The 25,322-nt window shown below is 37.0% G+C and overlaps 2 protein-coding genes across 5 annotated transcripts in view; both read left to right on the forward strand.

Annotated features, from left to right (window-relative positions):
* The window catches only part of XRN1 (5'-3' exoribonuclease 1), a 79,223-nt gene extending 65,049 nt beyond the window's left edge, over nucleotides 1-14,174 (forward strand). For 2 of the 4 annotated variants that reach the window (XM_081954428.1, XM_081954426.1), the window contains exons 34-43: nucleotides 226-343; nucleotides 768-829; nucleotides 2,000-2,110; nucleotides 3,005-3,124; nucleotides 3,312-3,453; nucleotides 3,907-4,085; nucleotides 5,252-5,365; nucleotides 5,461-5,596; nucleotides 6,172-6,329; nucleotides 6,414-9,765. In XM_081954428.1, the coding sequence (XP_081810554.1) occupies nucleotides 226-343; nucleotides 768-829; nucleotides 2,000-2,110; nucleotides 3,005-3,124; nucleotides 3,312-3,453; nucleotides 3,907-4,085; nucleotides 5,252-5,365; nucleotides 5,461-5,596; nucleotides 6,172-6,329; nucleotides 6,414-6,716 (1,443 nt within the window). In that variant the 3' untranslated portion in view covers nucleotides 6,717-9,765. Of the gene's footprint in view, nucleotides 1-225; nucleotides 344-767; nucleotides 830-1,999; nucleotides 2,111-3,004; nucleotides 3,125-3,311; nucleotides 3,454-3,906; nucleotides 4,086-5,251; nucleotides 5,366-5,460; nucleotides 5,597-6,171; nucleotides 6,330-6,413; nucleotides 9,766-13,716 lie in introns of those variants that run through there. The other 2 variants (XM_081954427.1, XM_081954429.1) reach the window with 2 other exon arrangements.
* Nucleotides 14,175-15,283: 1,109 nt separating this feature from the next.
* The window catches only part of GK5 (glycerol kinase 5), a 47,107-nt gene continuing 37,068 nt past the window's right edge, over nucleotides 15,284-25,322 (forward strand). Inside the window, exons 1-3 of the mRNA XM_081954778.1 lie at nucleotides 15,284-15,603; nucleotides 24,007-24,100; nucleotides 24,786-24,861. Coding sequence (XP_081810904.1) covers nucleotides 15,424-15,603; nucleotides 24,007-24,100; nucleotides 24,786-24,861 — 350 coding nt within the window. The 5' untranslated portion in view covers nucleotides 15,284-15,423. The remainder of the gene's footprint in view (nucleotides 15,604-24,006; nucleotides 24,101-24,785; nucleotides 24,862-25,322) is intronic.

The following is a 25,322-nucleotide window of genomic DNA, read 5'->3' on the forward strand; positions in this document are numbered from 1 at the left end:
TTTATTTTTCAACTTTTTGAAAACCTCTTTATTTCTTCAACGTCTTTATTTCTTTCAAACAGCTAGAAACTGACTCCAATTTGATAGTGTGCTTTGCACTGAATTTAGGAAATTGGGGAGGGAGGGGGTTTCCTCTGCAGACCATAGATTATCCTCTCACATTTTATGTATTCTAAACTACATGGTCTATGCAAATTGTTACTCTTGCAAAACTTGATTTTCTAGGTTGAAGATTTTTTACCTCAATATGTAAAATTCAGTGCCAGTAATAGGTCCTGCAAACCAGGTTTCAACGAGAATAGCTTTAAAAGCCAGCAAAAAGCCCAGGACTCATCTAGGAAATGTAAGTACTGTAGAGTGCATATTCTTTAATTTACTTTAAATATTTTTTTAACATTTAACTTTAAATATAAGAATCCTGTTTTGAAAACAGCTGACTTCACTGAATCCTGTGCTAAAAGAAGTTTAGGTCCATAGACCATGGCTGTGGATCTTAATTTTTCAAAATTCTCTCATAAACACAAGTTTTCCACTGCAGTTTTATATCCTGATTCTATCTACTTTATAATAGTACAGTATCTGAATAGATAAACTATGAAGGAAGCGAGGAAAAATATACTGAGTTGTGTGAAGAAAGCTCACTGTTTTACTTAACAACAAATCCTAGTACAATTAATGGATTTCTTTTTAGCAGACACAGACAGAAATTTTGTTTTTCATTATATTAAACTGGTTTCGTTGTATTAAACTGAATGTTTTAATTCCAGCCAAAGAAGATTCTAAAGAGCCAAGAAATGAAGGTCAAACACAAAAAATATCAAACAAACTGGTAACTGTTCTCTTTCTGCTTGCATATGGCTACTCATAGTTGTACCTTTATTATTTATTTATTTTACTTTTGTTACAGGTCTTTATGGAAGTCAGTTCAGAATTTTATTAAGCAGATTTGTGATGAGCAATATAATATTGCTTTTAAATGGCTTACAATAGTTATTCCAGTATTTTCCTTTACTCACACTATAACATAATTTCTGTCTCCCAAAATGGCACATGGAAGATTCCTGAATGATTTTTTTTCATGAAAGGATTGGAATATGAAAATATTACAATTTCACAGGATTTTAATATTACACCCACATACATTTGGGTTCCCTCTGGAATGAGCTGCCCCGTGAGCTTCGCATAATCCCCGACCTCCGGTCCTTCTGACGCGCCCTAAAAAGTTGGCTTTTCCAGCAAGCCGGCCTGGCCTGAACAATATAAAATAAATGATTGATTTAATTGTTAATTTTAATCTAATTTTTAAAATGTTATTGTTCATATTAATTGGGTTTGTTTTGGGATACTCTATCTAATTTCTTTTTTAACTTTTGTAATACGTGTTTTTTATAATGTTGTACGCCGCCTTGAGTCCTTTGGGAGAAGGGCGGCATATAAATCCAATAAACAAACAAACAAACATTTGCAAGAGAATGTCAATATCTTTTGACATCATAGTTATTCTTAAATAATTTAGAAAATACTTTGTCATTTACTCCCAAAACCAATCCCCAGATTACAGGTTAAGAACAATTTGTCTTCAATTTGATTACTGGGCCTTATAGAAATATGAAGAGGGATCCCAATCACTATATAGTAAGACTGCAAAACAAGGGACCTTTTATGTGAGAGCAGGAAGCAAGTGAAATATCCCTCTAAACCTGCTGCTAAAGTTTTGAAGTGCAATGTCCTCTTGAAGGCTCACTGAGGCTACTCTGAGACCTTCCTATGTCATTTCAGTATGTATGTGAATACCTAAAAGTTACTTCAAGCAGTCAATTTGGAAAACCATTTTTTTGAACCATTCACCCTCCTCGTACATATAACTTGTAGATGAGTCATTATAGAATTCTACAGCTTATGCTTGATTTTAAAATATTGGTAGTTTTTAGAGGAATTATTTTGCAATATGTTCACATATAAGAACCAATTTAATGAAAAAAATTCTATTAAATTGCAGAATTTTGCAGGTGTAAGTAAGAGTAATGTAAAGCTTCTGAAGAGAAATGAAGGCTCGAGTACACAAAGAGAACAAAAACCTGTAGTTCATGACCCCAGCATAACTACAAAGGTAGGATATGGTTGACTAAATAGAAATATATATTTGACTGTACTCTGGAACGAAATAGGTTTATTAACCCATAATGGAAAGCTGGAAAATTCCACCACTCTCCATTTGTTATTGGACAACAATTCTAAACTACCTTCACAATTGGCCATGATTAACTGGAACTGATGAGAATGTAAGTGGATCAAGATCTGGGAACTATAGATTCCTGCTCTTGACAAAGTACTTAAATACTGCATTTAATTTTGTTTGTGGCTGTGTTTCTTTATAGAATTACATTTATGCTGATAATGTAAAGCCAGTGGTGGGATTCAACCAGTGTAACAACTGGTTTGCTGAGCATGCGCTCAAGGGAGATTTTTATAGTAAACTAGGTCAGTTACATGTTTAAAACAATGAATAAGATCAGCATATTAAAAGTCCTATAATGGATTGTTGTTAAATTGTCCCCAGTATGGTTTACTAAAAACAATTAACATTGTTGAGAATGCATAATTGTTGTGCATCCTTTCAAGTACAGCCTCTTTCTTTACAATTCTATTGAAATATATGACAAAAATTGTAGTGAATAGTACAAAGAACAGATGTCTCAGAATCAAAATGTGTTTAGTTTTGAATTTGAAGAAAGATCCTGTTTCAAATTGGCTGAATTTTCTCAGAGTCCAGAATAAGCCATTTATTCTCTTCTTTTTCACTATAAATCTGTAATAGTAGAAGTGGTGGTAACTATGCTAAGTTGTATAAGTAGGTAACATGGCAGAAAAAAAGTTGCTAATTATGTTTAAAGCACACTCAAACTGTTTTGAATATACTTAGTAAGAACCTTCTACATAATATTTAAATTTCATTATTTTTACATATTGTATGCTTTTAACTATATCTTTATCTACTTCTTAGAATGGGTCTGAACTTGGAGATATTTTGGCATCTTTAAAAATTTTCAAAGAAAAGGAACAATCACCTGGTTCCAAGGAGTCAACAAATGAAGACCAGTTATCTCCCCAATCTTTTGCCATGGTTTGTATATTGGATTGTGTTACTTGTCAAATTGGAATTTCCTTTGGAATTCTGTTTTTTAATTTAAAATGCAGAATGTATGCTAAAATTTCAAGTTATTCTGTATTCTATATATATATATACATATACACACATATGCACACATATATGCTTATAATATATTGCTATTTAACTTCATTTTTTAAAGAAAGGAACACAGATGCTCAAAGAAATTTTGAAGATAGATGCTTCTGCTACTCCAGAAGGAAAGACTAATGAAATTTCACCTTCCACTTGTAAACAGGACTCTCTTGAACCTGCATCACAATGTAGACACCCCCAAAAGATAGGTATGTCTGTTTATTTTAGTAAATTGAATAGTTGTAGCACATTATAAAATTAATAATTATAATTAACTATAAGCACTTCAAATTAGAATTTTCTTCTTTACCTAGAACAAACTCTCTATATACTATGAAGAGTAGGGAGGATGGGGAAATTGGTTTTTACTGGTTTATTTGTAAAGAAATACACCTTCAAAAGAACACGGAACCATTATTATGTACAGACTATTTGATACTGTAAGATCTGTTATTCTCTTGCTGCAGAAGCTGGTCTATTCAAAGATATTTCCTAGCCATCTATGTATCTTTTGAAGGGGCCATCTAAAATAGAGGGAGGATGAGTGTCTGCTTGCAGCAGACCAGTTGTGGAATATGTTACATTGAAGTAAAGCTCAATATTTTGACTAATTCAGAACATTGGTGTTATATATTCATTTTTATATTATGTTTCATTGATAGTGGAGTTCATGAATAAATCTAATATTGGAGGGTCACAGAACATTCAAGCCGTGGGAAAAGGAAGCCATCCTCCACTTGGAACACCAAATACAGTATCTACTGCTGTGTCTGAACTTTCTCGTATCTGTTCCCTTGTTGGAATGTTGCAACCAGATTTCTCTTTCCTTAGAACGCCACAGGTAACCTTGGAATTAAATAAATTGGCTGAGTAAGTTAATTGTTACCTATTTAAAATTGAAGGAAATACTGCCTTTTAACAACCTCTTTCTACCTGCATAAATCAAGGATTTGCCATGGCATTTGGATTGTGTAGGCTTCTGGTAAACTTCATATATACTCAACAAAAAGTTTCTTCTAATATCAAGATTGTTTTCAGTGGTGCTTAGTCATTGATGGAGTGGACTTGTCTGTCTGTCTGTCTTATTACATTTCCACACACACCCCCAACCTCACTTAAGTGGTCAGTTTACAATAAAAACATGGCATAGTATTAAAAATCATAAATAAAAAAATTCCTTCATTCACTCTCTTCCATCAGGGAAGATCTAAATCACTTCATTAATGAACAAATAACAGTGGATACAATGGTAAACAGTTCTGGAGGCACAAGCAGGAACTTAAATAATTTGCTAGTAATTTCCCCAAGGCAAATTTAAATTTTATTTATTTATTTAAAAAAACATATATGGCTGCCCTGTCAGTGACTTCAGAAGGCTTATAAGATAACATTTAGATTATGTAGGAGGGGATGCAAATGAAGGGAAGCTTTGCTCATGAAGGAAATTGGACTAGATGACCTCCAAGGTCCCTTCCAACTCTGTTATTCTGTTATAAAACAACAAATATATAAAAGCAGTCATTATAAAAATATAAAAATCATTGTTAAAATTAAAATATTATTAAATTAAAACTATAGAAACCTTAAGTCATAGAGAGAATGACTATAATAACCACAATAGTGGAGCCATAGGAGCATATATCGTTTCTGGGACACCCCCCCCCCCAAAAAAAAAAGGCCTGGTGACATAACCAGGTCTTAAGGGACTTCCAGAACATTAATAGGGATGGAACTAACATGACTGGAGGGTGGGATGGGGCAAGGGAGAATTTTCCCTAAGGCGGCACCACAACGGAAAAGGTTTGCCTCCTGGGATCCACTAAAATGTAAGTCCCTAGCAGATGGTACCTGCCTTCTTTGCTAGATCTAATGGTATATTGCATCCTGCTTCTGTTTAGGAGAGTTTAGGAGCCTATCACAGTTCTAAAATATAAGCTCTTTACTATTTTTGTTTGCGATGTGAAGCAAAAAAGGTATTTATTCACATTTTTTGCTTCTATTCCATAGACAATGACAGTTTGTCAAGTGAAGTTATCCAATGGCTTATTAGTGCATGGACCTCAGTGCCATTCTCAAGATGAGGCCAAGGAGAAAGCAGCAATTTTTGCTTTACAACAGTTGGTGAGTCCATGTTCTTAAACTTTTGCATTGCATTGAATTTTTAACATATAATGCTTCTACTTTCTAACGCTGAAAACATTATCTTTTTCATACAGAACTCTATTGGGATGAATTTTCTCCTGCCACCACAGCAACCATTGCCACCCCCACCAATATTTCCAAATTATCAGCCACTGGGAAATCTTATGGGACCTAGAGCTATTCCTCCAGTTTTCAGTCAACAGCAGACTGGTAAATTTGCTAAATGTTATCTTTTATTTTTTTCAGAAATGTTCGGGATGTGAAATCTTTTCCATACAAAAAAGTTAAATATAAACTCTACACAGTCCTAGTCTTTTGCAAGTGCTCTGGCAAGAATTTATTTATACTTTTTATTTAAGATTGGGGCATGAGAAAAAAAGAAAAGCAGCAGTAGCTCTCCTCGTGCCCTTAACTGATTATACTTAATTGAATGGAGGCCTAGATAGAAAAACAGTTATTTTGCACTCTCTTTAACATGAACAAGTGCAAATATTGATGAAATAGGTGTAAAAGTTGCAAAAAGTTAATTGTAGGAAGTTGTATAATAAAAAGTAACCAATTGATTAATATATTAAAAAACTCATTATGTTCCTTGAATTGTGCCTCTTGCTCTCTAATTTACAGAGTAAAATAAGAGATTATAGAGGCTCTGCTGCAGTAACATCAGTTTAGATCTTGCAATTACACAATTTATTTAGTGTGAATTGTTGAAAACCAACCCACTAAAAACAGTTTAAATAAAAATAGTTTTTATTTAATATATCTGTATTCAATTCTTTTCACAGCTAATATATTTCCTTCATCATTTCCTGCCTTTGGTTCAGTTCAGTGGGGAGCATCAATGCCAATTCACAACAAATCTTATTACACTGGTCCATATCCTGGAAATGCATATCCTGCAACTATACCAGTTGGTACACATAACCAATTTATACCTTTGCAGGTAAGTTTGACAGCAGACAGAGTGCATATATATGTACATTCTCTGTTTTTAGAAAAGTAATTCAGGTTATTGTTTTGTTTTTAGGTAACTAAAAAAACAGCTGCAAACAAAATAAATTTTGAGTCTAAGGAGTTCCAAGCTTCTCTTCAGGATGCACAGTTAAAGAACGATCAGTTAATATCTGACACCACAAAACAGAATTCACCAGATGCTTCTTCAGATCCTTTAAGACCCTCTCAAACTGTTCCATGTGCAGCATCTTTTCAAGAAAAAATGGCATCTCCAAATTCAAGGGTACCTCATAGAAAATCAACACAAAATGTTTCCACCAAACGAAAACCCAGAAAATTGGCTGTCAATTTTGGGGCATCAAAATCTTCAGAATAAGTATGGTACACAGAATGTTTACCTTTCTATTGTATTATACGAATAAATACAATTTTAAATTTTGATTCTAATCCAAATTATGCTTTTAATTAGTATTTTCTGCCAGTAATATTATTTTAATACTAATTATGCTCATTAAATAACTTTATTTAGTTGATAAAATTCAGAAACTTTTAAATTAAGCTAGTTACACTAGCCGTCTTGCCTAAATATTTTTAAAAATGGCTTTTAAACATTAACACAAGAGAACAGCAATATTGATACCGCTAGAATTGCTTTTTTAAAACTGGAAGTGAGTCTGAAAAAATTATTCCTGATGATTTATCTCCTTTTTAAAGATTACATAACTTCTACAAACTATGAATATGTAACCATTATGTTATTTCTATATTTCAGATTCTTTTAATCTGATACAGCATGAATAGATTTTAACTATTGTGGCACTGCCAACTTTACATAAAATTATATCTAGGAATTATACCAAAGCAATTTAAGAACTTAAACATATCCTAAAATTATTGTACAGGTAGTCCTGAACTTACGACAATTAGGACCAGAATTTCTGTCACTAAGTGATGTGGTCATAAAGTAAGATGTTATTGATTACATTGCCTAATGACTGCAATCCCAGTAGTCCTCGTTCTGTCATTAACCAAGAATTGTGAATCATTAAGCGAGTACCCACCCTAATCCAAACCATCCCAGGCTTTGTCCCTTCCAGCCAAAGTCTCAATAAGGTAAGGGACTGCCTGCAGTTCCCCCCACCCATCTATCTCACACCCAATCCCTGCCCTTTGACTGCCATGCACTCTGCATTGTGGAGCAGCAAGCAACCACAGCATGACTGTGAGGCTGTGTGACACGCCATGGGAAGCTCAGCCCAGTCCTAGGTAATCTTACCACCCTGCACTAGGAGACCCCTGCCACCCTGTCCTCTGCAACCCCTCCCCCCTGGCCTTCACCATTTCCTTGCTCCCACTGCCAACAAGCTATCCTAATCTGGCTGCTTGGCTGGGCAGCACTTCTGCTGGTGGGGAGAGGAGTTCAAGGCAAAAGCTTCTCAGCAAAGCTGAGCTTTATGTTCCCAACATTAAAAAAAACTAAAAGCAGTCCCAAGGAGGGGAAGGTTGCAACAGTAAGCTCATCCATTCCAGAAGCTCTGTACAAGGGGTTGCTTTGAGGGTTTTTTTCTCCCCTTTTAGGAATGGGAAGCTCACCCCCACCCAGAAGCTGGTTACAAAAGGTCTGCTTTGGGTTTTATTTTTCCATGGCTGAAGCTGAGTCCACCAACCAGGCTGGGCATACCTCATCAGCACTGGGAAGAAGCAGACAGTGAAAGTCAGCTGAGGCAGTGGAGCACAGGGTGTCAGGGTTCCAAAAAGGCACAGATGGGGATATGGGTGGGGAGGAGTTGAAGTGCCCCTGGGGTCATAAATGTAGGTAGGCTGCCAAGCAGTCAAAATGTGATCAGGCAACCATAGGGTGCTGCATGGGTTGTAAGTCTCTCTATTCAGTTCCATCATATCTTTAAACCGTCATGAATGGTTGTCAATGTTTTAGTTAAATGTCTTTAACTAAATGGCACCATGTTCCCGCAAATAAAGTACACGTTTATTGATCTGGTTTTATCCTGAACACAAAAATTATCTCTGCACATTGCTCAGTAATCCCATACACTTGGATGTGGCATACAACATGAGCTCTGAACCTATCCTTATTTATGAAAATGAACTCTTTACAATTTGGAACAGTTTTCATATGTTTTCCTAAAAGGAAATAATTGAGAGTCTTAACTCATTCTGGGATACACCACAAGTCTTTTTATTTTTGTTTCATTGTTCACCTTAAGTGTCTTTTGGGAGAAATAAAACATGAATCAGCAGGATGCTGTTTTATTACTATTTGAAACATTCAGAATGTTTTTTTTACTAGAAGCAGCAGTAGCATTATATGAATTTGATCACATAACACATTTCTCATGCTGGAGTAATTTCACTATAGGAAAATATCCAAATAATGCTATCAATATATTATCTCCACATACTTGCATCCAAGCCAAGTCCATGTTGATCCAAGACAAAAAACATCTTTTTAAACATGAAATTTAACAATTTCATGCAAAATTAGTACATTGTTACATCACAGCATGGGAAGTGGCCATACTCGCCACTTTCAATTTGAACAAACAGTACTTTACTTATACTTTACCTTGAATTATGTTAACAGAGAATTCTTATTTAATGCTGGCATTTGTTTTAAATCCACAGCCTATTATTTTTCTGAGTTTAAGTAAATTACGCTGTTAATTTGGGTTTTGGTAATTAATAGGTATAGTCTGGTAACAGATTTCCATGGATGACAACCACTTTTATTTGCCAGTGTGACTGAAGGCTGAATTTCTTTTTGTTTACATGTTTAGGAATATAAACATCCATTCTCTAGGCTCTGGAATGTTTTTTGTGTGTGTCAAACTCTGTAAACTGTGTGTTAGCCACTAAAGAAAAAGTTGACTTAGAACCAGCAAAAATATGCATTTTTCCTATTAGAATTATATTTGTTTTTAATCCAAATTGCCACTTACTTTCAATGATTTCATTCATATCTGTACACTACATCTGTTCCATTTTTATTTTTCTTATGAATCAGCCAGATCAGTATTAGTTTCCATATAAGGTATCCTAGGTTTTTTTTATGTTGTAAGACATAAATAATTGGCTTAAGGCCTCTCAGAGTGTATTTTATAAATGCTGGATTTTTTCACAAATCTTGTACAAAGCAGTATTTTATTAAAATCTCAAAGGGAAAATGTGCAGATTTTATAATTTCTTTTTTAGAAAATGCTTTGTTTACATAACAAGTGAGACGTGATAAACTGGCATGAATATGAAGTGTATTTTTGTGTATAGTGAGTCTATGTCAGAATTCTATCATATCATATAAAATATTGTGCAAAGGTATTTTAAAATGCAAATTTACAATGTACAATGAAGGATTAACATGTATGGTTGAAATACCATGGAGAAATTTAATACAATAATTTTATATAAGACTTGGCTTTGTCTACTTGTATTAAAATGTAATAATGTAATGATTTGGCAAGAGGCTTTAGTAGCCAAATGATAACATGTATTAAAGATTTTTTTTACATATGTTGACATTAGGATTATCAAAATTGAACTATAAAAATTAATATAGGCAGTTATAATCCAGCTCTGAATTCAGGGTAAATATGGAATAAAGAATAAAAGTATAATTTAAATGACATTCTTAGTCAAAATACAATTAATATTATATCTTAATTTCAAATAAAAAGTTTGAATCAGTCCCAAAAGAGTCAAATCTGATTAGCTGTGTTCACATTCATCTATGAATAATTTGCTACCCAAATATAGATATACCAGTTGATTCAAATTTGTATTGCAACTGCATTTCTAGTCATTCAGTGCATCACCTTGCTTTTGATGGTACAAGAAAGTATAAAAGATTCTTAGCATTAAATGATTTTGCATAGAAACAACTTTTATTCATTTACTAATTTGGAAAATGCTTTAATTCTGTTTTTTGATGTTCAATCATTAACTCTTGGCTGACTCTTCATGACTTCACGGACCACAGCTCATCAGACTCCCTTGTCCTCCACAGTCTCCTGGAGTTTCCCCAAATTAATGTTCATTGTGTCAATGACACTAAATAACCATCTCATCCTCTGCTGCCACCTTTTGTCTTCAAACTTTCCCAACATTTACTATTACTTGGAACCCTGACATAGGGAGACTCCAGTGAGTCCTCTCTTCTTCTTAAGTGGTCAAAGTATTTAAGCTTCAGTATCTTCCAAAGAACAGTCATGGTTGATTTCGTTTAGGATTGACTGATTTGATCTATTTATAGTCCAAGGGATTCTCAAGAGTCTTCTCTAGCACCACAGTTCGAAAGCATCAATTGTTCGGTGCTCAGTCTTCCTTATGGTCCAGTTCTCACAGCCATACATTACTACTGGGAAAACCATAGCTTTGACTGTATACACCTTTGTTGGCAGGTTAATGTCTTTGCTTTTTAATATACTGCCTAGGTTTGCCATATATTTCCTCCCAAGGAGCAAGCATTCTTTGATTTCATGGCTGCAGTCACTGTCTGCAGTGATCTTGGAACCCAATAAAATAAAATCTGTCATGCTTCCATTTCTTCCCCTTCTATTTGCCAGGAAGAGGTGAGACCAAATACTATGATCTTAGATTTTTTAATGTTGAGTTTCATGCCAACTTTTGCACTCTCCTCTTTTACCTCCTCAAAAAGTTGTTTAGTTCCTTTTCACTTTCTGCCATTTGCATGGTGGTTGATATTTCTCCCAGCAATCTTAATTCTAGTTTGTGATTCATCCAGCCCAGCATTTCATATGTACTCTGCATATAAATTAAATAAGCAAGATGACAATATATACCCTTGTTGTATTCCTTAGCCTATTTTGAACCAAGAGTTTGTTCCATATCTGATTCTAACTATTGCTCTTGACCTGCATACAGATTTCTCAGGAGACAGGTAAGATGGTCTGGTACTTCCTTATTCTGTTTTTGTCTGTGGTTGTATAAAACCAAACTATAAAAGTCTAAAAGCTGGGTTTTTTTTTGTTAAATTAGTTGTGCCATAAAACATTAAAATATTTTTCCAGTTAGATACTTTTGATTTACAAGTTGTAGATATCTGTAGGTACTCATCTATTAATAATCTGTTGAATCATCTACGAGTAGAATAATGCATCAATTTAAAACTAGCATTAAAAAGCAATTAAGTCCTTGCTGCTTTCTGCTAAGTGTGGTTATGAGAACACTTATCATTTGGTTTGGCTAGAAAGACTAATCTTTCAGCCAATTAACTAGCCTTTAACAAATAGCTCAAAGCACTAGCTCCTACAGCAACTGTTTAAAATATGGGGAATATTCCATTTCGGTTTTAACTCCAAATGTTAACCTAGTCAAATTTTCCTGCTGATTTGCAGAGCACAATCATGCCTACAGAGCAAAATGTTGATTTCTGAGGAATATAGAATCCATGTTCATGTTCTCCAAGTGACTTATACTTCAGAAACTCTTGTTCCAAGAAGGCATTGGTAAAGCTTTATTACATCGCCAAGCCCTTCAGCAGTCGGCACAATATTACATCGCCAAGCCCTTCAGCAGTCGGCACAAAAGGGAAAATTAAGGTCAAAGAGGGGAGACTGGCAGAGCTCATTCCCCATTTCAGAAAAAAATATCTTCCTATCCTTGTTATTATCTCTCCTCCTGGAAAGTCCCTCTCTTCCAGATTCTTAATATATCTGTCCACCATGGCTAAGGAGGACATATACCATAGAAAATCCTGAAAAATCTTTTCTGACAAAGAAGCCTGCATGTAACCATAGTCTTCCTGCTGATCACATTTAGGCTTCTGTGCAGAAATACAAATACTAATAAGGATAGTACAGGTTGTTTGGTTCTGTTAGGAAAGCTGCTTATTGGAGAGGGAATAAAGGGCTACAGATGATTTTACATAAGTGTTTTTTAAGTCATCTAGGAACACGAAAAGAAGGACTGGAGGTAATAGCAATTAAAACGGGCATAGACAATTGTAGATTTTGAAAATATAATTTTAATTTTAAAAAAGTAGCAATAGCATGGTGGCTTACAGGAAATATACAACAGATAAAGCGCATTAAAAGAATGCAATATGTTAACTATATTTAGAGTAATAATGAATACAATCTATATAAATTCAATGGAATCACAGTGTTAACCACTTATAGAGGGCTGTAAAGCGGTATATAAGTCTAAGTGCTATCGTGCTATTGCTATTAAGCATAACACCTATACTGCTGAACTGTTTTTGGTTTGAGAAATATAATCCAGAGAATATTGAAGACTGAAAGAATAGAATGTGTCATATAATCTATCCTGCACATATGATCTCCAGGAATAAAAGAAATTTTACCACTTGGAAAAAAAGCCTGCTGCCAGTCTAAGGGAGAGAGCGAGAGAGAAAATGCCACTAGTCTATAAACTCTTTGTTAACTCTAAAATTAAGAAATAGATAGCATTAGAAGTAGATTAAACATAAATTAAACCTCCGTGACCTGCGGATGTGTGTCCTTAAAATTATTTAGTGTTTTGCATTTTAAGTCACCAACTAAAGCTTGGGTGGAGGAAGTAATTTACAACGTGATGCGATTAGTTGGTCAAGTATGGTCAAGACAAGATTTTCTTGTTTGAATGTTTCTTAATAAAGGGATTAATGGAGCTGTCATTCATTAAATCTTGTGAACATGTTGGAACATTCCTGTTGCCTCTCATTACCCTGTCAGAGCAGTCACATACAATCAATTAGACTAGTAATATATAAGTTATGGTAATAAAGTAGCATGAGAAAAATCATTTTCTTACAGCTTCTAAGGAAAACATTTTGAAAGAACAACTAGAAAGGATTATAGTGTCCTTGTTGCTCTCTGAGTTTGGTCATTTGTTGCAAACATCTCATTACCCAACTAATTATTATCATCACTACTAGTGAGTGTGGGGTTTGTTCCCTCTATATAGTATAGATTGCCCTGCCCTGTGGGGTATGGTTTTCTCCTTAGTAGTTGATTAGGGTATTACTTTTTGCTTGTTTTTCTGCTTATCTGGATCTTGGTTACTGGAGAGGATGTGTTCTGGTCTTTTTGTTTCCTTCTTAGCTTTTTGTTTCCTTCTTAGCTTTTTGGTTCTCTTTTGAATGGTCTATAAATATGGTTTATTATAGATTCTCAGAAATAATACAACATTCAGAACTTGTGATTTTGCTGTTTACTAATAGTGATAAACTTGTTTATTTCCAGGCATGTAAAGCAATTTATGCAGTATTTCATTAAAACTTTTAACTAAGAATAATTTCTCCCCCCTTTTTCTCATCTCTGCCTCAATAATACATTAAAAAATCAGCAGTTATTTATTTCTACTTGTGCTAATTAACCTTTTCTTCCTCTCCCAATTTAGAGATGACTGAACAATTACATTAGCTGGCATTGTCTCTTAGGCTGGCAAGACTTGGTTATTTCTCCCCAAGGCCATCAGTAACAAAGACTAATCCCTTGCCATAAACAGAACTGGTCTGTTCATAACCCCACCCGGGAAGGAGTACATCAACAGTCTCATTCCAGTCCCTCTGGATCAAAGTCTTCAGGAAACCAATGTGCCTAGAACTCATTTGATTCAACCACACACCGCCCTCTTCCCTAACTTATTTTCAGCTTAAAGAACTTATTTTTCCCTTTCAGTCCATCATCACCCTTTTTAATTTTTCCTGATAAATTTTCTGAGAGAAGTTTGTTGCTTTCTCAGTTTGGTATTTGAAAAGAACGATCCTATTTGCCTGAGATTTGATGCAAAGATACTGTATACAACCTGGTCATCACCAATGCACAAACTAGTAAATCCTTTTCCACGACTTTGTGCAAACTCAACTTCTTCCTTGGGTAGAATTTTGGTTATTTTAGAGCTGTTGTGTGGAACAGCCCTTAGTCCTCAAGTCTTTATCTAAGGTTAGAACCCGCAGAAAGTTCAGCCACTTTAAGGAAGTCCTGGGGGAACTTCCCACCCCTGTTCATCCTCAGGGCTTGACCTCACTTGAAGCAAGTGGAAAGAGGGAGGGTAAGAAATGAGAATGGAGGCATTTCTCCATTCTCACTATGAAATTGGAGAACCGTATCCAAAGGAGCCATGAGCCATGTCCCCATCCACCCCTTGTCCTGACACCTAGGGAAAAAGAGCAGCTGAAGAGATCACCCTCCCTCCTCTCTTCTCCGTCCTACTCCCAGAATCCCCTCCAGTAAGAAAAGTGGATGCAATCCTCTATCCTTTCATTTCTGGCAACCCCTCTCCCCGATACTGCCGGGCCCCCAGGAAAAGACGAGAACCTTGAAAAGTGGTTCGTTTTCCGTTTCTGGCTCCTTTTACACTGCAGATCTGCGAGTAGAGGCAGTGTTGTTTTTAATGACTCTTAAGTAATTCTTAAGAATTACCTAGAGTCGGGAACGACTAGCACATATGTGCGAGGGAAACCTTTACCCTTACCTTTAAAGGGTGGAAAAACCGAACAAGACTAAAATCGCAGCACCTATCTTTTAATTGCAATAACGTATTTGTGCGGTTGCATCATCATCATCCTAGAAACACAAAGAAACCACCTGGCTTTGGGCTTCAGTTCCTAGAATGCAAAGTATACTAGAAAACCAAAACAAGTTTTTGTGTTTTAAACTCGCAGGCGGCCTCTGAAGCAACTTCGTGGAAAATTGCTCGCCGCCTTCAGCTCTTGTCCTCGCCCCGCTCAGTTATTTCCCCGAGACACCCCTACGGAAACAGGCACAGATTACAATCGCCTCTGTAGTTCAATTAGAATAAAGCATTCGCGGGAGCCGCCTGGGAACTCCGCGAAAGGGAGCGACTCAGCACACTTCGCTCGTCCTATTCCCCTTCCCTGGTTGGCTCCGGCTTCCCCGCGCGATTCTTTCGCTTCCCTACCAGCTTTTCTACGAACAGCCTCCGCCTCCTTTTTCTCGCCTCATAAAACCCGCCCCTGAAGTACGGGCGGCTACTGCCGGGCCCCCAAAGGGTTGGTTGACACTTTCCGCCGGAGCCACTGCGAGAAGACCTGCGTTAGATTCTGCGGAAAGTTGCCTGCCTGGGCGCGGAGAGGCGAGGCGCCGATGAAACTGATCGATAGCGGCGCACCAGCGGCCAACAATGCCTCTGCCACCAACGGTGCCACGGCCTGCTCTCTTGCCCCGGAGGTGAAGTATATCTTGGGGATAGACGTGGGCAGCACGGTGATAAGGTGCCATGTGTACGACAAGGCGGCGGTCCTCAAAGGATTCAGTAGCAAACAGGTGAGAATTGTGCGGGCCTCGGGAAGAAGGCCCGACATAGCGAGGTTCCTTTAACTCCGTTTTACTCACCGAGTTCTTTGCGGATTGTTTTATGCTCTTGCCTAAGATTACAACTCAAGAGCAACGCGGTTCCCTAATTCAAAAATTATGGGCGCACGACACTCGGAATCATGAACCGTCCAAACATATGTTAATCCAAAATGTGTGTGTTCAGCTCGTGTGTTTAGTAAATAATTAAGCTCAACATAATTGATTCAGTAAATCATGGTTGTGCCAACTTCGTTGTTTACTTAAAAACAAACTCAAGAGACTCCTATTCCTAAATTGTACGCTGCTTAAATTCAGTGGGACTTGCTGTCTTTATGTAAGTTATATACAATTAAAACTAAAGTTTTTCCTTGGTGCATATGTTATAAACATTTGCCTCCTGAAATCCAAGCTGGTTTCCTCCCAGTCTTACTACTTCTGGGCAGTATGTTTGTTTCCACTGTTTGATGAATGAGGAAAGAACTGGAGTTTTTGTTTTCTTTTCTTTTTGCCTTAGTCTCCGACTTAGTGATCACATTGGGTTTTGCAGTTTTTCTGCAATGTACAGTGTAACTTACGTCATCGTTGAAAGATATAACTTGTCTTTTTGTTCGTGTTTAGTAGAATAAGTAAAGAAAAACAAGTTGCACATTGACCTGTAATGATTATATAGAAATTGGATTTTGCTTTGGTTTGCTATGTGGTACTGACTCTGAACTGCTTATGCAGCAGGAGTAAGAGAGTCCATGATGTACACATGGACTGTATGATATCCTGCTGATTTCTTATTGCAGCATTTACAGATATCCTACTCTATGTAATGCTTAAATACTATTTTAAAATTTCAGTATTTAACCTGCACTAAATAACCACACCATAGGAATTGTTTTATTCATAAATAGATATTATCCATGCTACGTTTGAACATTTTTCAAAGTTGAAGATAAATAATATAAAAATGTAGGTGTTAGTGCTTTTGAAAACAATAACATTGCCAATTCAAGTCTTGCTTTAGCCATGAAAACCAGCTGGGTGACTTGGGCCAATCACTCACTCTCAGCATAACTCACCTCACAGGGTGATTGTTTTGGGAAAAATAAGAGGAAGGAATATTAAATGCATTCATTGCCTTGAGTTGTTTGTAAAAATAAAGTGGGATACAAATAAATCTTGTTTGAAAGTGCAATGATAGTGCACAGATCTCCCATGAAATGCTAATAGAGTAGCAAAATGCAGTCTTGATCATGCTACCAGTGTCTGGATGTAAAGCTTATTGGAAAAGATATAAAGCTTATTAAGTGGGATGCGGTGGCTAAGACACTGAGCTTGTTGATCAGAAAGGTTGGCAGTTCGGCCTTTCGAATCCATAGTGCCATGTAATGGAGTGAGCAACCGTTACTTGTCCCAGTTTCTGCCAACCTAGCAGTTCAAAAGCATGTAAAAATGCAAGTAGAAAAATACAGAGTTTCCCCGAAAATAAGACAGGGTCTTATTTTCTTTTGACCCCCCTTAAATGTTACTTGGGCCTTATTATCGGGGGGGCTTATTGGTTTGGGGTTGCCAGGTGGCTGCTCTCTTGTGAGCGGGCGCCCGAAGAGCTGGGCACAACTTTATTTTATTTATTTATTTATTTCTTGGATTTCTAGACCGCCCCCTCTCCCAAAAAGGGACTCGGGGCGGTGTACAGTCAAGTGCAGATAAAAATGCAATCATAAAACAATTAAATACGTTTGGATGGAGGAGATAGGCTGTACAAGAAATAAATATATTCTAAAACCCTAAAAAACATCCCCAATTAAAAACCCAAACCCAATTAAAATATATCCCCGGGAGATAAAACTAAGAGAGTGCCAGGCCGGCTGATTGAAATAGGTGAGTCTTTAATTTTTGACGGAAGGAACGGAGGTCGGTGGTAGTTCGAATGTCGGGGGGGGGAGGTCATTCCAGAGGGTTGGGCCCATCACAGAGAAGGACCTACTCCTAGGTGTTGCCCGCTGGCATTGCCTAGCGGACGGCACCAGGAGGAGGACGGCACCTCAGGCAAACAGCTGTGTTGCGCTGTCGCAGCAGCGCAACACAGCAGCCATGAGGTGACCACGCTCACAAGCAGCCGCCCTGCAACCCCCCCTCCTAGCCGGGCAGAGCGCCACTCACGACCCAGTAATATCCCAAAGGTGCTAAGCACTTTGCCCGACTGCAAAGGGAGGTTGTGCAAGCGCCTGTTCCGCCCCAGTTCACATGCCTCCCAGACTCACCATGCTCAGGCCCAGCTCTCCCTTCAGGGCCAGGGCGCCGCCACGGCACCGCGCTCCAAGCATAACCGGCTTCTAAATTCTGAAGATCCGCTGCTTAGTCTTCCGGCAGCGGCCGCTCTGGAACTACGCTCTATGGTTGTGTTGGAAGACTCTGGTGGGACAGAGAGTCTTCCAGCAGCCGGCCTACAACCATAGAGAGCAGCCACCCAGCAACCCCCTGCTCCAGCTGGGCACAGCGCCACTCACCAACCTAGTGGTATCCCGAAGGCAGCAAACAATGTGAGCACCTTTGTCCCCCTTCCCCCCAGCTCTTGCGGCTTGGCGCCTTCGGGATATCGCTAGGTTGGTGAGTGGCGCTTTGCCTTGCTGGAGGGGGAGGTTGTCCGGGGGGCTTATTTTCGGGGAGGGCGTATATTTTTGCCCACCTGAAAAACATGGCATGGTCTTATTATCAGGACATGTTGTAGTTTCGGGGAAACATGGTAGGGACCACCTTTGGTGGGAAGGTAACCATGTTCCATGCACCTTTGGCATTTAGTCATGCCCAGCCACATGACCATTTTGATGTCTTCAGACTGGGCTGGCTTTCCGCTTTAGAGATGAGCACCGCCCCCTAGAATTGGGAACGACTAGCACATATGTGCGTGGGGAACCTTTACCTTTATCTTTTATAAAGCTTAATATGGGGGGGGGATACCCATATCAAGGTAGAAGGAAGAAGTGTTGAGTGGCATACGAAAGGCCTGAATTCTAGTTATTCTTCTTATGCTATTCAACATATTTTTAAATAAATAGGCTAACCTGCTAAAAATATGGCGATGAAATTTGCAGACAGCATAAGGATGAAAGCTAATGGTGCAAAGTAGGAAGATTCTGGAAGATTTTATAAGCTGAAACAGTAGGCAGAAACCAGGAAGGTAAATTTCACAGGAAGAATTACAGAGCCAAATGGGGTTTTCTTAGATTCAGTAAGAAAAGATATAGGATGGGAGGCGGGGGGAATCATGTTGGGCAATGCTAAATGCAAAAAGGATCTGGATATTGTGGTAAATCACAAACTGAACATGAGTCAGGAATGTGATGCAATGGTAAAAAAACAAATGCAGTTTTGGCTACTTCAACAGATGTGTAATGTAAAAAGTCATTCTTCCTTTCTATTTAGCACCAGATTGCATTAACTCATTGATTAAGGCTGCAATTTAAAAATGGCATTGACAAACTGACCAGAGTTAAGCATAAACTGCCAAGAGTCCCTTAAGATTGTAGCTTGTAGTGGGATATAAATATAGTTCTTAGGTTATGATGGCATTTGGGACTACTAAGTGAGTCACACAATATTGCACTTTATGACCAGCAATATTGTGTAACTGTGTCACTTAGCAACAGTAGTCCTGGTTGCCATTGTTAAATGAGGACTTTATGTAATAGCAACTTCTGGCTTCCTGTCTGTTTCTTTATTGACTTTGCTTTCGGGAAACCAATAGGGAATATCGGAAACTGATCACATGAGAACAACTCCCTGTGACATTGTAATTGCAAGCCAAACACCCAGATCAACATCATGTGATTGCAGGGAAGCTGAAATAGCTGAAACTCTGACTGGTCATACATTCTTCTCATTTAGTATTGTCACAAATTTCACACACTTGCTAAATGAGTAGTGGTAACCTGAGGCCCACCTGTAAAACCAAAGCCCGGTTATAAGAGGCCTAGAAAGAAAGAAAAATGCAAGTATGTTTAGCCTAGTCAAGACTTCAGGTAGTAATAACAGCTGTCTTCCAGTAGCCAAAAGGATCTTATATGGGAAGTAGGGCAGAACTGATCCAGAAAACAAGTCAAGAAAATATGTTTTAATTACAAGAAACTACATTTTGGCACTAGGTATATATTTCTAATGATAAGAGTTATTCAGTGAAAATAATTTGTCTTCGTGTAGGTGAGATTTTTCGGTCACTTAAGCTGTTCAGTATCCTGTTTGGATTGGATTGACATATATGCCCCAATAAATAAATATACTAAAAGTCTTTGTCATCCCCACTGGATAGACCAGACCAGGAAATGAATGTCACAAGAAGACAAGCAATTTTTTTTTTCATATTGGCTAAAATAACGGAACCTTGCAAATCTGATTGTTCCGTTTCTCTTTTCCTTCCTTATACTCTGTGAATCAGGTAGGAATCTACCTGAGCCACTTCAAAATATTAACTTGTTTCTCTGGATTTAAAAATGTTTTTACTTGGTTTCTACTATTCAACTATTTTGCTTAAGTAATAGTTCTTGCATATTTCCTTCAATATCTTCCCTGTTGTCCATCATGTTTAAACAGAGTGAAGTGACCATCTTCTGCTGTGGCCCCACCCTTTGGCATATTCTCTCATCACATATGAGATCCATCTCCCATATTCCTGGCCGCCTGGAAGAGCCCAAAACCTTGGTCAATCGGGACTGGTTACATTTGACTGATAGGATAGAGAAGATTCTCACCCTCAGGCTGCCCATCATCTTGGTTCTTAACTTTTAACCTTTTATTTTAATTGTTTTAGCACTTTTTAACTTTTTATTACATTGTAAGCTGCCTAGAGACACTCTATTAGTGAGATGGGTCTCATAGTAATTTAACGAATAAACTTTATAGGGACGCTGGAGTAGAGGATTCTTGCGTTGGGTTGTGAACTGAACTACTATACATCTTCATTATCTCTTCCCACTATAAATTCAATGATTCTGTGAAATATTTTTCAAAATATGTTTAGTACGTATGCTGCTTGCTATTTTTGTAGTTGTTCCCAAAGAAGCATCAAAGTCACAAATTATTTTTTCCAGTTATGCCTCTGCTATGCTACCCAGACCAAGTACAGGTAGTGCTCAACTTACAACAATTCATTTAGTGATCATTCACAATTACAACAGCACTGAAAAAAGTGACTTACGACCATTTTTCACACTTACAACCACTACAGCATCCGCATTGTCAATGATCAGAATTCAGATGCTGGGCAACTGACTCATGCTTATGACGGTTGCAGGGTCTAGGGGTCATGTGATCCCCTTTGGCAACCATCTGACAAGCAAAGACAATGGAGAATAACCAGTCTGTATAATCCCATTAATGTAGCAACATTATGATAGAAATACTTAAGGAATCCTCCCTGTTTTTCCAGTCTTCAACATGCATCTCTTTAGCTCTGCATCTGGGAATGAAGACACAGAAATTAAATTATTTATGAATTAATATTGTCTCCTTAAAATCTGATTTTGATTCAAGCTTCAGGAGGTTTTGTTCACAGAAAATATATTCAAAATGCTATTTATACATCTATTACCAACTCTAGGAACCAGTTTAAGTATTGCCTTCACAAAGACATCGAGACACAAAGTATTAGCAATGTAACAACAATATTTGTACCACAACTACCGCGATGACCTTGGAGATAATACAACAAAAGCATACCTCTAGCCCAAGAAACAGAGGAAGTATGGGAAAGAAGCTAAGACTGCTTCCACCCTAATTTGTCAGGATATAAGAGTGAGGGGAAAATACAACCATGCTTCAAGATTTTATTATAATTTATATCAACTAAACATAGCTCCACTTAAATTTCCTGAAGTCTATTTGTTGACCTTGCTTACTTCAAAAAGGTTGAAAATTTGCTGTTTCATTTTGATACTAAAGCGTATTAAGAACATGGGGCACAGTGGTCAAGTCCCTGGGCTTGTCGACCAGAAGCTTGGTAGTTTAAAACCTTGGCAGTGGGTCACGTATGCATGCGCAGGTGGGGGGTGTTACGCATGCACATGCGATAGCACACACACACAATTTGCACATCTTTAGAAAAAGGTTAGCCATCACTGCCATATAGCATGCTGAAATAATATATTTTGTGTACAATTGCAGCCAACTCTCATTTACCTATTTAAGGAGAGAAAAAAATGAAATACATTCCACACTGTGGTTGCACATTCTTGCTGTAGTAATAATCTACTGCATAGAAAAGCTACTAAAAGTTACTAAAGATTCCTTTCTTCATTCATACCAAATGAGATAAAGTAGAAATTTATTAACGAGGAAATAAATGACAATTTAAGAACCAAGTAGATTTGTAGTATTTAAAGTCTAGTAGGGTAGGGTAGGGTACTTAAGGTATTCCCATGCAGTAGAAATGAGAGGCCAAGGTTCAAAGCCATCCTTAGCCACTTTAGATCAATCACAATCTCTAAGCTGAACTACTTCACAATGTGTTTGTCCTGGGGAAAAACTGGAGGAAGGAATGCTATGCAATCTTAAACTCATACAGGAAAATCAAATCTAAAATACATACATCTGAACATATGTGGGAAAGAGAAATGCCAATAGTGTAACTCCTTAAGCTGCAATGCTATATTTAATTCATTTCATAAAGAAGATGACTCCAGTGGCTTTTGAGAATGTTTAATTATTGTTAACTTGCCCAGTTTTCTTTATTCTCTTGACAATATATGGGTTGGTCCAGTGGTGGGATTCAAATAATTTAACAACCGGTTCTCTGCCCGAATGATTTCTTCCAACAATCAGTTCACCAAACTGCTCAGAAAGTTAACAACTGGTTCTCCCGAAGTGGTGCAAACTGGCTGAATCTCACCACTGGGTTGGTCCCATAACATATTAAAAGACAAATGTGATCCGCAAGAGTGTGGTTCAGTGGCTTGTGCAAGTATAGCTTCTATGTCCTTCACTGGGGATTTCCAACATGCGCTGGTCAGACAGAATATACCAAATGCCAACATAATGCACGTACCATTTCTGTACTTGGGAATTTAACTTATCAAATTGGCAGGGTTAATTAGATCAGAAACTTACACTGAAATCTCTCTATAATAAACTATCCAAGTTTCACAGTAATAGGGAATCTTTATACAATAGCCCTTGACTTACAAACATTTGTATAGTGAGTGTTCAAAGTTACAATGACACTGAAAAAGTGATCCATGACTGGTTTTCACACCACGCAACATCCCCATGGGTCAGAGGATTAAAATTTAGCCACTTGGCAACTGCATGTATTTATGACAATTGCCCTGTCCCAGGTCATAAGATCACCATATGTAACCTTCCCAGCCAGCTTCCAACAAGCAAAGTCAATGGAGGAAGCTACTTAATGGCTACATGATTCACTTAACACCTCTAACTCTTGCTTAGAAACAAAACTTTTCGACTCAGTTATAGTGAAGGACTCTCTGCATTAGCTTTTTGTGGTAAGCACAACTTGTGCCTGGCATTTTATGTGCTTGAATGCACCAAGAATGAGCAAGATTGAGAAAAAGCTGAATTATTATTACAGATAGATTTGTTGCTAAATGAAACATTTGTTAAGTGAATTTGGCCCAATTTTATGACCATTCTTGCCACAGTTGTTAAGTGAATGACTGCAGTTGTTAAATTAGTAGCACTGTTGTTAAGGGAATATGGCTTTTATTAAATACTTATGCAGCATTTGAATGGCGGTTAGTAATTAAACCTGAGATCTCATCTATGAGTTGCAGTAGTGAGTACACAAAAACAATATTTAATATAATCAGAAAAAGTTTTGCAATCATTTTAAATATATTTAACTTTGTGTAATACTTATTGTTTTATAATTCTTATATTACTGTGATGGGGTTTGGCACTTTGCTACCAGTTTCTTTGGAAACCTTCTTGAAGGTTTATTAGTAGCATTTATTTTCTGATGATCAATCTTTAAGAATTAGTATTGATTTGCATTACTTACTTTTGTTTTTTATCTTTGAAATTAGATTCTTTTTCAAATTCCAAATTCAGTTAACGGTTTGTGTTTTTATGGTGACTTTTAATACCAAAGAAATATCCACATTCTATTCTCATAAGCAACAGTCTGCTTTAATGGAAAATGTGGACATACGCTGAAGGTTCCAACAATATATTTGATAGTATATGTACAAGCTATACATTGATTTCTAATGGCTGTTTTGTCATTATCTTTGTCTATTTTTAAAAAAGAATGTGGGTATGTAAGAAATAAGCTAAACAACTTTAATTCTTTTAATATGTGAAGATGCTTTTTTGTAATCTTCATCAAGATCATTAACATCTACAATCTTGGTAAACTTGTGTTTCCCTTAATAGGTACAGGCTCTTCATCCTCAGCCCGGTTGGGTTGAATTAGACCCTGAAAGTCTGTGGACCCAGTTCATTAATGTGATTAAAGAAGCAGTTCAAGGTAATCATGCAAGCATATTAATTTCCTCTTTCAAAACTTAATACTGCCATATTGAATTTATTTTATGATGAGGTTCAGGTTCAAGCTCAAAGATGAGACACGTTCAAGGTTAAAAATGACTCCGTAAAATCCAATCAAATTTGATCCTTTATTTACTTTCATCTCATGGACCGAATCTTGTGAAACTAAAGCTATAACCTAACCCATTATAAATTACTGCCTCCTCCTTGGGAAAGCTCTATAGTGCCAAAACTCCTACCCACTAGTTTTCTAGGTGCACATTCTATCACAATACCTAGATTAAAGATAAGGCCTTCACAAAAGAGCTCACAACACAAGTGAGCTGCATTTCCTTGGAAAGCCTATTTTCCATTCACATCACCCCTTAGAAACTGAATTAACAATTGTTGTTAGCTAAGTTTAATTTAATGAAACAATTTATATTTATTGAAACATATATGCATGTGGATTAATTATTAAACTCAGTCAATGCCACCATTATTATTCAGCTATTCTTGTTTAAATTAAGGGAATAAAAACCTGGCACTGAGATAGAGTGGTGTAGCTTGCAGATAAATGGTTGATGGAGGCACAGGCTTTTTGTGGATTTTGTAGTTTTATTTCTATGACCCACCCGAATGGATAACCATGCAAATCTTTTAAAATAAATAAATATATCTTTTAGTTGCAGGAATTAAAATGAATCAAATCTCTGCTCTTGGACTTTCAACACAACGTGCAACTTTCATTACATGGAACAAGTATGTATAAAGGTTATAACATACCACGTTCTGTGCTTGTTGATATGTATGGATGCTTTCCAAAATAAATAAAGTTCACTTGTTAGAGCAATACTTTATGGCATTATTTACTAACACTCATGATATTGAAAATAATAACGAAATATATTTAGCCTTTGTTTTAAAACCCATATATGTATCATTATAAATTGTATTTTTCAACAAAGTTCAATGAATGATTTGCTGCAGGGTAGATGCTAGTTAAATTGTTTATGTATGAAATATAGGATATCACTCCTACACATCTGAAAAGCTTTGCTAATTCTTTAATTAGTGGTTTTAAAATGCCACTTTAAAAGTTAGGCCAAGGTTGGGAGGAACCTTGGAGTCTTCTAGTTTGAAAATATCCAACTATCAAAAGTGTTATTTAATTATTTAGTTGCTTCTTACCCTTTGTGATCTAAGGAACAATGTTTTGCTAG

The sequence above is a fragment of the Natrix helvetica genome, assembly GCF_964273705.1.
Source record: "Natrix helvetica genome assembly, chromosome: 5".
NCBI classification, from domain to species: Eukaryota; Metazoa; Chordata; class Lepidosauria; order Squamata; family Natricidae; genus Natrix; species Natrix helvetica.